The 13210-nt window shown below is 40.6% G+C and overlaps 1 protein-coding gene and 1 long non-coding RNA gene across 3 annotated transcripts in view; one reads left to right on the top strand and one right to left on the bottom strand.

Annotated features, from left to right (window-relative positions):
* afap1 (actin filament associated protein 1) overlaps positions 1 to 8327 on the bottom strand; it is a 276239-nt gene extending 267912 nt beyond the window's left edge. The window contains exon 1 of one of the 2 annotated variants that reach the window (XM_043698373.1): positions 8135 to 8327. In XM_043698373.1, coding sequence (XP_043554308.1) covers positions 8135 to 8177 — 43 coding nt within the window. In that variant the 5' untranslated portion in view covers positions 8178 to 8327. The remainder of the gene's footprint in view (positions 1 to 8134) is intronic. The other variant, XM_043698382.1, reaches the window with a different exon arrangement.
* Positions 8328 to 8590: 263 nt separating this feature from the next.
* Positions 8591 to 13210, top strand: part of LOC122555871 — a 35426-nt gene continuing 30806 nt past the window's right edge. The window contains exon 1 of the long non-coding RNA XR_006313382.1: positions 8591 to 8783. This is a non-coding gene — a long non-coding RNA (uncharacterized LOC122555871). The remainder of the gene's footprint in view (positions 8784 to 13210) is intronic.

Here is a 13210-nt window from a genome sequence, read left to right as displayed (position 1 = left end):
TGATACAAAGCATTCAATCAATCATATTTGGGAATGCAGCAAATATAGTGCATATGAAGTTTCTGAAGGCTTTTGATAAAGTATGTCACAGAAGACTTGTACTAAAATTATGTACCAACACTAGTAAAAACCCAGAGCAAGATTACAGAGCATCTGGAAGTGGTATGCCCCACAGGTCACTGTTGGATGACATACAGATAGCGCTGGATACAGAGTGCACAATATTAAATATATGTCAGCAATTCAATGGAGTGAAGAAGATTTGTGCTTCTGCTTAGGAAATCAGAGATAAGGTTTGAAATTAAATTGATTTCTGAACAAGGGGAGGGGTTAGGCAAATTTCTTGACTCAAAGAAAATATATTAGGTTATTAGGAAAGAAAGACCAAAAAGAGTGAGATTAATTGGATAGGTCTACCAAAAGGAGAAAGTGAGGTCTGCAGATGCTGGAGATCAGAGATGGAAATGTGTTGCTGGAAAAGCGCAGCAGGTCAGGCAGCATCTAGGGAACAGGAGAATCGACGTTTCGGGCATTAGCCCTTCTTCAGGAATGGATTCCTGAAGAAGGGCTAATGCCCGAAACGTCGATTCTCCTGTTCCCTAGATGCTGCCTGACCTGCTGCACTAGGTCTACCAAAAGTTTTGCAAGGAAAGTCTTGTGTCTATTATAAAAAAAAACATTGGCTACCAAGAGTAAACAAAAGATAGTCCTATTCACACAGCACATTTCAAATGCTAAGGAGTTTCCAAAGCATTTCACAGCTAAAAGAAGTGTAGTCGTGTGTTTTAATGTAGTTGCTTCTTTCTGAAAATGTGATGCCATAAAAGCCAATGCGGTTGTCAGCAGCTGGATGGAAACTGATAGGTGTAGAATTTAATTGTTTAATTGTTTGGTACGTAATTAAGTGTTCTGTGCACTTGCTTTAAGAAACATAGCTGGTTATGGTTACAGAGAAACAGACACTACACCAAAAGCAAGAACCATGCGAGCAGACATGTTAAAGCATTGAACAAAACTCCTAATCATATATAGGAAACATGCACAAATTCTAGAAGTACTTATCTATTGATAATACAAGATCCAGCTTGAGGAAAACAAAAATGTAACTCTCCACTTTAAGCCAACCACTGTGCAAAAGGTAGACAGGGCAAAGAAAAGTTCAGTGTGCCACTTGGAGGTAACTATGGCTGAATGTGAGGAGTGGTATGTGCATACCATCACAGCCAGTAAAACATCAGGTCATTTTAAAGATCATGATTTGGAGATGCTGGTGTTGGACTGGGGTGCACAAAGTTAAAAATCACAACTCTTGATGAAGGAATGACACTCTGAAAGCTAGTGCTTCCAAACAAACCTGTTGGACTATAACCTGGTGTTGTGTGATTTTTAACTTTTTATAGATCAGTCAGTTGAGACTATGGGCATCTCAGTGTTGCTTCTTATCATCACCTCAGAAGTATCTATACGAAGTGACAGTCTCCAAAATAATACTTTCTCACTCCTGCAAGAAACAAACAAAGTCTTCAAACTTGACTATTGTAGTTTTGAGAACAATAACAAGAATGTCCTATGAAAATGTCACACTAAATGTCACAATCTATAAAGCCAGAATGGTAAAGAGGTTTTATCAGAGTAAACTTGTTCAATAAGCTTGGCTTCAAACCCAAAGTCCTTTATTTACTGGTTTTAAACAGATTAGGGGATACTGTCATGCTCTTCCCATAAAAGGTATAATTTCTGCAAGTTTCACAAAATGAGAGAAGGTTAACAGTCTATGCTGAAGTCTCAGAAGCTGAAATGACTTCAAATAGAGACAGTATTGATTATGCTTAATTATATCTCTGTGGGTATCAAACTTAGTCAATGAATCAAATTTGCCAAATTTCAACCGTATGTTGATTAAGGCAGTCAACAGACTATTAGATTAATTCCCTACAGTGTGGAAACAGGCCCTTCAGCCCAACAAGTCCACACCAGCCCTCCGAAGAGTTACCTACCCAGACCCATTTCTCTCTGACTAATGCGCCTAACATTATGGGTAATTTAGCATGGCCAATTCACCTGACCTGCACATCTTTGGACTGTGGGAGGAAACTGCCGCACCCGGAGGAAACCCACGCAGACACGTGAAGAATGTGCAAACTCCACACAGACAGTTGCCAGAGGCTGGAATTGAACCTGGGATCCCTGGTGTTGTGAGGCAGCAGTGCTAACCACCATGGACATGTATTCTACCCAATGATCAAATAAATATTATGGGTGCACAGTCTTCAAGTTTGACATATAATTGGTCTATTTTTAAGATAATACTGGCATAGAAAAGCAAAGCAAAGCAAAGCAAATAGGTTAAAGCTTTTGTTACTCGTGATGGTGTGTTTTAGTACAACCAATGTCCCACTAAGTTCGGAACTAACACATTCGAAAAGATTTTTTCAGTCTTGCCAGGACGTTCATCCTTCCCACAATATTGTCTTCTGTCCCTTCCATGGGTGAAATTTATCATCAATAGTTCTTGTCAGCATGTACAACACAATTTTACTATTAGAAGGATTAATGCACTTTCCCCACCATCCAACATTAACTTGTTCAGATGCAGAATCAGTGCAGCTGGAGAAAGGCCTACCTATAACCGGTCAACGATATTCCATAAGACCATAAGTTATAGGAGCAGAACTTAGGCCATTTGACCAATCGGGTCTCCACCATTCAATCACGGCTGATATGGATTTTCAAAACCATTTTCCCGCTTTCTCCCTGTAACCTTTTATCCCCTTGGCAATCAAGAACTTATCCACCTGTCTTAAATATACTCAGTGATCTGGCCTCCACAGTCTTCTCTGGCAATGAATTCCACAGATTTACCACTCTCTGGCTAAAAAAAAAACCCTCTCTCCTTTACCAAGGCCGTGTCCTCAGGTCCTCTTCTGTCCTGCCAACGGAAACACCTTCCCAATGTTTACTCTGTCCAGGCTGATCAGTATTCTGAAAATTTCAGATCCTGTCTCATCCTTCTAAACTTCATCGAATATAGCCCCAGAGTTCTCAAATGATCCACATATGTGAATTATTTTATTCCTGCGATCATGCTCATGAACCTCCTCTGGACGCTCTCCAGGGCCAGGACATCCTTCCTGAGGGATGGGGCCAAAAATTGCTCGCAATACTCCAAATCTGGTCTGACCAGAGCGTTATGAAACCTCAGAAGTACATCCCCATTTTTATATTCTAGTCCTCTCGAAATGAATGACAACATTGCTTTCCTAACTACAGACTCAAATACAATGTGCAAGTTTACCTTAGGGAGAAACTGCACTAGGACTAAGTCTCTTTGTACTTCAGATTTCTGAATTTTCTCTCCATTTAGAAAATAGTCCATACCCCTATTCTTCCTATCAAAGTGCATGGCCTCACACTTGTTGCACTCCATCTGCCACTTCTTCGCCCACTCGCCTAACCTGTCCAAATCCTTCTGCAGCATCCCTGCCTCATCAATACAACCTACCTTCATGCAATTTGACATTGAATTTGTGATAATAAATTGGTTACACTGAGATCATGGAGCCTCTTTGAAAGCAACAGTATAAAGATACACAAATGGAACGGACAATCACCACAAATAGCATTTGTCATTTCAAAAGTAACAACGTCTCCCCAGACCTTGTGCTTTTTCAGCCATACTCAAAACATACATCCAACAGATGAACCAGGTTATGGAAATGGAGGTGTACTCTCACAGGCCACTAAAGGAAGCAAATGACCAAATCATTTGTTCCACCAATTATCGGCAGCTGAAAACAAATAATCTACTGAAGTGTGGGAAGCACTCGTCTGCATTTTTGCTTGTGAACATTTGAGCTACATGTATCTCAATCATTGAAAGTTCACTTTCTGCACTGATCTTAAAGCATCAACCAAATTGTAGCTGGGAGTGTCAGGGAGACTACCGGTTGCTCTGCTCTGAATGAAGTTTTTCATGGTATTCATTAAAAAAATTCCTGCCGGTAGGTTTAGTCATATTCCTGATGAAGGGCTTTTGCCCGAAACGTCGATTTTGCCTGTCCTCGGATGCTGCCTGAATTGCTGTGCTCTTCCAGCACCACTAATCCAGAATCCTTAGTCATGTATCACCCTATTAAAACAGAATTAATATCTGGATACTTTTCCTTTGTATAAATGGTCATGAAGAATAGGGGTGAGATACCTATATTACCAGAAGTAAAGAGAAATCTGCAATAATATCACTTCTTATATAAAACAGGTAATAAATGTTTTAAATAACAAAAGGTTCACTCAGTACGTAAGCACTAGCAGATAATAAAGGCATTTTGGTGCTTTGCTCCCCCTTAAGCAGAGCTTATCCAGTGTTTGTTCTTGGAAATGAAGAGGATTGTATTCATTATGTATAGTGTTTGCTAAGATTCTAGTGGTTACACAGGTAATTGTCAAGGCTGATGTGCCCTTGGAAGGTTCTGCTACAAATAAGACAGGATACTGCAGACTATTGAGTTTTGGATGAATTGTTCACTCGGGAGGTCTTCTGCTTGCATTTTCCCTTTGCCTTCGATGGGTGTTCATTTTCCATGAAAGATGTACTGACTTCATTGTTGTTGCACCTGATGCAATGACCTTGGGCCAGCTTCTCCCAGGACTCAAAGTTGAAATCAAACTTTTAAATGAAGATTCACATCATCTTTGTAACATTTACTTTGACCACTGTAAGGGTGTATCCCCAGACTCAAGTTCTCTATGGTAAGCAATTACTGTCATTCTGGCTAGATGACAATCCCAATTTAGTTGTGTCTCTCATAATTTAGGATTGATGCCTGACAGGCCAGATCAGTGAACGCTTCCGCATCTTGTGTTTTGTTGTACCATCTACTCTTCAGAAACAACTGTAAGCAGATCAAGTGAAAGTGATTGAGCTTCTCAGCAGAACATTGTGACATGGGTCCAAACATTAAATTGGTAAAGTAGGGTATGCAGGACTATTACACTACAGACTTCCAGTTTGTGGGTAGACTTTTCTTCATTCCTAAACTGATTTTGATGGCTATTGTTGCTTGGCCAATTCTTGCATGCATCTCATCATCCATGCAGACAGCAGAAGATAAAGTGCTGTTGAGATAAGTAACCTTATCAGCTGCTGGCAGATTTTGGTCATGGCCTGAAAACTTGGTCCCAAAATAGGGCTGTCTTGGAACAGTGGCTATGCATTATTCTTCTTCTTGCTGATTTTGACACTACAGTTGTCACACTCATTGGAAAACAAGTTCATGCTACACTGTGTGTCCAGCTCTGCACTGGCTACTAATGCATAGCCATCAGCAAACAGAATTTCATGAGATATATCCATGATAGCCTTGGCATTTGCCTGGAATGGTCTCAGATTGAGCAGCTTCCTGTTAATGCAGTGTAATTCCAAAGGCAAGATCATCATAGGCATCAGAGAACAAAGCCGTGAAAAGCATGCTGTAGAGTATCAGCATAAGTACACAGTTTCACTTATAGAATCATAGAGATGTACAGCATGGAAACAGACCGTTCGGTCCAACCTGTCCATGCCGACCAGATATCCCAACCCAATCTAGTCCCACCTGCCAGCACCCGGCCCATATCCCTCCAAACCCTTCCTATTCATATACTTGTCCAAATGCCTTTTAAATGTTGCAATTGTACCAGCCTCCACCACTTCCTCTGGCAGCTCATTCCATACACGTACCACCCTCTGCGTGAAAAAGTTGCTCCTTAGGTCTTTTTTATACCTTTCCCCTCTCACCCTAAACCTATGCCCTCTAGTTCTGGACTCCCCCCACCCCAAGGAAAAGATCCTATCCATGCACCTCAATTTTGTAAACCTCTATAAGGTCACCCCTCAGCGTCCGACGCTCCAGGGAAAACAGCCCCAGCCTGTTCAGCCTCTCCCTATAGCTCAAATCCTTCAACCCTGGCAACATCCTTGTAAATCTTTTCTGAACCCTTTCACATTTCACAACATCTTTCCGATAGGAAGGAGACCAGAATTGCACGCAATATTCCAACAGTGGCCTAACCAATGTCCTGTATAGCCGCAACATGACCTCCCAACTCCTGTACTCAATACTCTGACCAATAAAGGAAAGCATACCAAATGCCTTCTTCACTATCCTATCTACCTGCTATCAACCTGCACTCCAATGTCTCTTTGTTCAGCGACACTCCCTGGGACTTAACCATTAAGTGTATAATTTCTGCTAAGATTTGCTTTCCCAAAATGCAGCACCTCGCATTTATCTGAATTAAACTCCATCTGCCACTTCTCAGCCCATTGGCCCATCTGGTCTAGACCCATTGTAATTTGGTGTCTTCTACAAACTTATTAACTATACCTCTTATGCTCATATCCAAATCATTTATGTAATGACAAAAAGTAGAGGACCCAGCACCGATCCTTGTGGCACTCCACTGGTCACAGACCTCCAGTCTGAAAAACAACCCTCCACCACCACCCTCTGTCTTCTACCTTTGAGCCAGTTCTGTATCCAAATGGCTAGTTCTCCCTGTATTCCATCAGATCTAACCTTGCTAATCAGTCTCCCATGGGGAACCTTGTTGAACACCTTACTTAAGTCCGTATAGATCACATCTACTGCTCTGCCCTCATCAATGGGGATGGGTTTGAAGATTCAACAACATCCAGGTTGCATGCAAGTATGTCATTATGGAAATGCCAAACCATTGTGCTGAATTTCTCAAGCCAACCAAATTTTTCCATTACCTTTCAAAGTCCTCAATATCAGAGCAACAATGCAAAATCCTGTATATAGCTTGTATTGTGGATGCATTAATATTCTTAAATGCATGAGATACCTCACTGTACTCAAATAAATCCAATGTAAAGAGTAATAAAACAATTGCCTCAATTCCCCAGAAAAGCAAAAAGACAGTTTATCTTTTTTGTCTCTCTTGGTCCACCACAGGCATAGGATTAATCACTTTCTGCTGCAATGCAATTATCTACAGCACACAAGGATCATCTTTGTGCAACCAATCCAGCTATCTAGTTGCTTTCATGGGAAACACTTCTTTTTCAATCTTTCTCAAGTGTGAATCTTACATTAGCTAATATAGAACATTGAAAAATCAATGTTATTATAACCTAAAAAAAGGGACTAAATACTCATATTTTCCCACAGAAGATAATTGTTTTAAAGATCAAAAATGATTACATTTATTACCATATACCCATTAATTCAAAAGACAAAAATGTGTTTTAATACGAGTTTGTGAGATTGATTAGGACAGATCTGAATGACAGTCGACACTTTCCCTGACCAGGAGAAATACGACAGGGAATCTAAGCAATAGTGTTTTAAAACTGCCCTCTGGGCAGGTGATTTCCTCTCTCCCCTGGGTAATTCCCTGCGTGACCAGCATACACAATAAGCAACACAGGAATTGAATCTGTACATCATTACCTTCCGAACAATAAATCATGTAGAATCCACCCTTTAGATGCTTTGTTTGGCTGTCAAGCGCTCCCTTTACGTCCCTTTACACCGTGCAATTTATTTAATCGTTCTGAGTTAACTGACAATAATGTAATTCGAGTCAACAATGAGCATTTGATAAACTGTAATGAAAAGTGAAAATTAATACAATATAATCCAAATATCAAACGCGTCAAGGAGTTTACTAGTCTTCTTTTACGATCCTGATTTGCACCACGGACCATAAAATACCATTTGAAATATTTCAGATATACCCTAAATTGGAAATGACTAAAAAGACTTAGCTCAACAGCTGAAACAATCACAAATATTAACAATAACCATTCTCGTTCATGTTTAGAAACCCTGCCTGGAATCTTCCGATCATAGAAATGAAAAGCGTTTGTACGTGCAAATACATAAGAGTTAATAAAGTCAAACTGTGCTATTACAGCTTTCCCTTTCTCTCGAAACCGTAATAACTGAAGTCGGCTTTGGCCGTTTCTTTGCGCACATGTACTTCATACTACCCGTAGTGTCTAAAAACGACTGAATTGATCATGCTTGAATCTGTCAGTTAATGGGGGGGGAAAGAGAAGGGTACAATGCAATTTAACTCCAAACTGTGATTCTCAGGCAGTACACCGCAGCGCTCCTGTGAAGCATACCTTTGATGCATGTTTCCATTTCCAGTTGTTTTTTCTGTTCCATGTCTGGCAGTGCAACACAGTTACGTCTTCAGTGAGTTGCAATGTAACGAGCACCTCACTTTATTCCGCTCAATGCTCCTGGCCTCACGCTCTCTCAGTCACTCGCTCTCCTGTTGCCGCCCCGCCATCTGTCAAGACCCACCGGATGACTGACAGGCCCTACTACCCAATCAGCAATTCTAATCGTTTCAAGCTCACCAATAGACATCGGCAAAGACCTGGAGTGCCAGCGTAACAATGCTAGGGGCCAGGATTGATAGATCCATTAACAAATCAGAGGGAACGAAAACCTTCAGCCAATCAGTGAGAAAAATACACGCCGCTCGTCTTGGTCGTGGGCCAAAGAACCAATGATAACGCGAGAAAGGAAACAGCTTGCCCAATCACCGTGGTCCCAGACAAGGTGCGGTTCCTGGGTTGCAAGGCTCAGTCCTACATTCGGTACTTTCATTGTTGTGGTGAAGACTGAATGTTCGTCCCATGAGGTGTGTCAGGCCTCAGCAAATCTAGTGACTAGTGCATAAATGAAAAATTGTGGTAGAGCCACTTGAGCAAATCCACAGTTCATTGAAATGTGGCAGAACATGCAAAAGAAGCAAATGGAGAGGTAAATAAGATGTGCAATAAGAAGGCGAGAATGATGGAAATACTCTGAGGAACTGAATGCAGTATGTTTTGTGATCAGCAACAAGGAGTGCATAATCAAGGAGGTCGTGATGGATCTATACCAGGCCTTAATTGAGCCTCAATTATACGTAATAGTACAATTTTAGCATCCTTTATAGCAATGGAAAGGTGCCGTGTAAATTTATTAGGATGCTATGAGGGGTGAAAGCTTAAAAATTATGAAAAAGTGTAGTCAACTGATCCTTTGTTCAAGATTATGGAAGGAATCTAAAAAGTAAACATAAATGTTAAAACAGTGTGCCCAGTGGTCTAGGGCATGAAACGAATTGGGTAGATTTGAACAAATTCTTCACAACGAAGATTGTTGAAGTCTGCAATCCTCTGCTGCATAACCTATGATGAAGTTATTTTAAAAAGAAAGATGAGACTGTTACTTGAAAAAAATGTTAAATGTTGTGGGGTGGGGAGTGAACAGTATGTCGGGTTAAGATGATTTATATGGGAAGAAATACCAACTCAGTCTGAATAAACCGCAGATTAAAATCTGCAGACTTTTGTTCCCAGTGTAAATGTCGCAACCTGATACCACTGCATTTTGATATCTCATTTGGTCATAGAGATCTGCATGCCTCCAGGAAGCCACTAAACCTGGCAAAGTGCGCCGCATAAAGATGATATCCTCACAAAAAAAATGTATGTTTATCACAGTTAATACCAATCTGGACCTCTAAACTGAGCCCCTCATCAGGATATGTCAATATTTTTGCACCACATTCAAGATATTGGCAAACTGCTCTTCCATCAATCAGAGCTCTCAGCAATGGCTATGTCCCTTTCTGTGTCAAAAACAGAAGTTGCTGGAAAAGCTCAGCAGGTCTGGCAGCATCTGTGAAGAGAAATCAGAGTTAATGTTTCAGATCTGGTGACCCTTCCTCAGAACTGATGGTAGCTAGGAAAATGTCAAGTTTATATGCAGAAGTTAGGCTGGAGGGAAGGGATAAGTAGTAAACAATAGGTAGGGATAGAGCCCAAAGAGAGAGATGAACCGTTGGACAGACAAAGGAGTCGATAATGAGGGTGGGTGAATAGCTGTTAATGGAGACTCTTCGTGGCTAACAACAGATAGTTTGTAATGGCAGATTATGTGATAACAAGGTCTGGTGTGTGTCCCCTTCTGTGTCACTGGCCTTCCTGTGGTTAGGTTGAGGCCCCATCCTTCTGATGCTCTGCTGACACTGTACTTTTCCTGCTGAAGAACTTGTGTCTGAAACATCGACTCTTGCTCCTCAGATACTGCCTGACCTCCTTTTCCAGTGCCACACTTTTTAACACTGTCAGGTCTGTGAATAGTTTGTGAAATTCTGATGACTTCGGACTGGATTTATGTGCACCAGATAAGCTTTAGCTATTTGGCCTAGTTGTTTCTGTGCTTCAAATTTCTGTGATTTTGCAAGGTTAACCTTGAATCCACTTGATAGAATAGTGTAGTTAGAGTGCAGTTGTTATCATTGTGGAAAATAACTTGTATTACAGGAACTGAATTCCACACTTTTGCAGTTTTGATGGTAAGGACTGGGTACCTTGAGTAGAATGACAACCATAGAGTCATAGACATCTACAAGCAGAAAAACAACCTTTCGCCCATCATATCTCCATCAGTCAAAAGCAACACCTAAAAATATTCTAATCCCATTTTCCAGCACTTAGCCCGTTGGCTTGTATGCCTTGGTATCACAAATGTACATCTAAACACTTGTTAGATGCATTGGAGATTTTTCCCTCCAGCATCCGTACAGCAATGAGTTCCAGATTCCCACCACTCACTGGGTGAAAATGTTTTTTTCTCAAATCTCCTCTAAACCTTCTGCCTGTTACCTTAAATCTATGCCCCGGTCATTGAACCCTCCCCAAGGCGAGAAATTTCTTCCTGTCTATGCCCCTCATAATTTTATACATTTCAATAATGTCCCTTCTCAATCTCCTGTCCTTTAAGGAAAACACCCCCGGGATGTCAAATCTCTATTTATAACTGAAACTCTCCAGCCCAGCACCATCCCAGTAAATTGCTCCTACATCTTTTCCCATGCTATAAAGTGAATTCCAGAATTGCATACAGTACTCTAGCTGTGGCCTATCCAACGCTTTATAAAGTTCCAGCATAATCTCCCTGCTCTTAAACTCTATGCCTTGACAAATAAAGGCAATTATACAAATGCCTCCTTAACCGCTTTATCCACCTGTCCTGATATATATGTACACCGAAGTCCCTCTGATCTACAGTGCTTCCTAAGGTAATGTATTCCCTTGTCTTGTGTATCCTGCCCAAGTGCATCACCTTGCATTTATCCCAATTAAATTCCATTTGCCAGTGATCAACCTATCTGAGCAGCTTGTCTTGCAGTCTTATGATATCCTCTCTATTTATCACCCCACCACTTACTTGTGTTATTTACAACTTAACGATCAGGCCTCCTACATTTAAGTCTAAAAAAAATTATATAAACCCGAACACTGACCCCTGTGGAATCCCTCAGATTTCCAATTGGAAAAATACCCCTCAACCATCACCCTCTTCTTCCTGCCACTCAACCAATTGTGGATCCAATTTGCCAAATTTCCTTGGATTCCATGGGCTTTTACCCATGCTATCAATCTCCCATACAGGACCTAATCAAAAGCCTTAACAAAGTCTTAGTAGACTGTCAAAAATATTGCTGTCAACTACCTAATCACCTCTTCAAAAAAATTCAATCAAGTTGACCCTCCTTGTTGTACTCATCTCGGGCTTTTGAGTGGTTAGTGTTAAAGAACAAATAAATCTCAACATAAGAGGGGCTTACCTTAGCAAACATGATAAAGTTTAATACGTAGTAGTAACTATATACAGGTTGCATTGTCATGATTGCAAGATGACAAGTGGAAGTCATGACTCTGCAACTGCGGTTACACAGGCCTGCGCTTACCAGTTCCTAAATTACCCTGGACACTCTATCCAGTGGCTGTGTTATATATCAGAACTTCAATGCAGCTCAGATTAACCCTTTCAATTCCATTACTGTCACAACAACTCCCCTTAGACCAATTGTACAATAATACAATGATCAATTTACATTTACCATCATCCTTCCTTCCCCAAGTCTCTGACTTAACAAATTCAAATTCTGTATGTGAAGGTGTGCAGCAGTCACAGCAAATAAACAGCTCATTATGCAGTAAATATATATGACAGATAGCCAAGATGGAGATGTTGCTGTATAAGGACTGGGTCCTGAATTTTGAGAGGTTTGTGACATTCCAGAAGAATAGGAAGCTAGGTAAAGTTGGACTCGTACCAATGTTAATCAATGCAATAGTTAAAGGTGACCTTGGTTTAGGAGATGAGGATGTCGAATGACTGGTTGAAGATAAAGAATAGTAGGCGAAATAAATCACTAGTGGGAATTGTTTACAGACTCCCTAAAACTAATCACAATTTAGGATGAACTATACAGGAAGAAACATTGGATGATTGTGACAAGAAGGCAGCAGAAATCATTTGTATTTTGAATCTACATATAATCTTGAAAATCAGATTGGCAATGGTCAGCTGTATGAGAAGTTCATGCAATAGTTTTCAGACTATTATTTCTTAGAGCAACATATCCTGGATCCAACCAGAGGGCAGATTAAACTAAAATGAAATTTAGTGACAGAGTAATTAATGGCCTCAAAGTAAGGCAATCTTTGATAGCAGTAACCATAGTATGATTAAATTATATATCTAATTTGAAAGGGAGAAGAGTGGATCTAAGACTAATACTTTAATATTATATAAGGACAACAATGTAGGCATGAAAATAGAGCCAGCTGATCTGAACTGGAAAACAACGCAAGAGGATGCATCAATAAAAAAGCAATGGCAGATATTTATGGGATATTGTAGCATACGTAAGAGAAATATATTCCTACTATAAGGGAAAAAAAATCTAAGGTGAGGACCCACAATCTATGGCTAATTAAGAAGGTTAAAAAAAGGAAACATAAGGAATATGTTGCTGATTGTGCAAATGTAAGTGACAGGTCAGATTGGAGAGTGCATAGAAAATTAATAAAGAGGTATAATAGAATATGAGAGGAAGCTAGCTGGAAATGTAAAACACAGCAGCGTCTACTGATATTTGATAAGGAAATGAGTAAATAAGTGAGCGTTGACGCTCCCATCCTGGCCCCTTCCCCTGCCACCGCAGGAACTGCAAAACCTGCACCCACACCTCCTCCCTCACCTCCATCCAAGGCCCTAAAGGAGCCTTCCACATCCATCAAAGTTTTACCTGCACATCCACTAATATCATTTATTGTATCCATTGCTCCCGATGCGGTCTCCTCTACATTGGGGAAACTGGACGCCTCCTAGCAGAGCGCTTTAGG

This window comes from Chiloscyllium plagiosum, chromosome 1 (assembly GCF_004010195.1).
Source record: "Chiloscyllium plagiosum isolate BGI_BamShark_2017 chromosome 1, ASM401019v2, whole genome shotgun sequence".
Taxonomy (NCBI): Eukaryota; Metazoa; Chordata; class Chondrichthyes; order Orectolobiformes; family Hemiscylliidae; genus Chiloscyllium; species Chiloscyllium plagiosum.
This window is presented reverse-complemented; position numbering and strand designations above follow the sequence as displayed.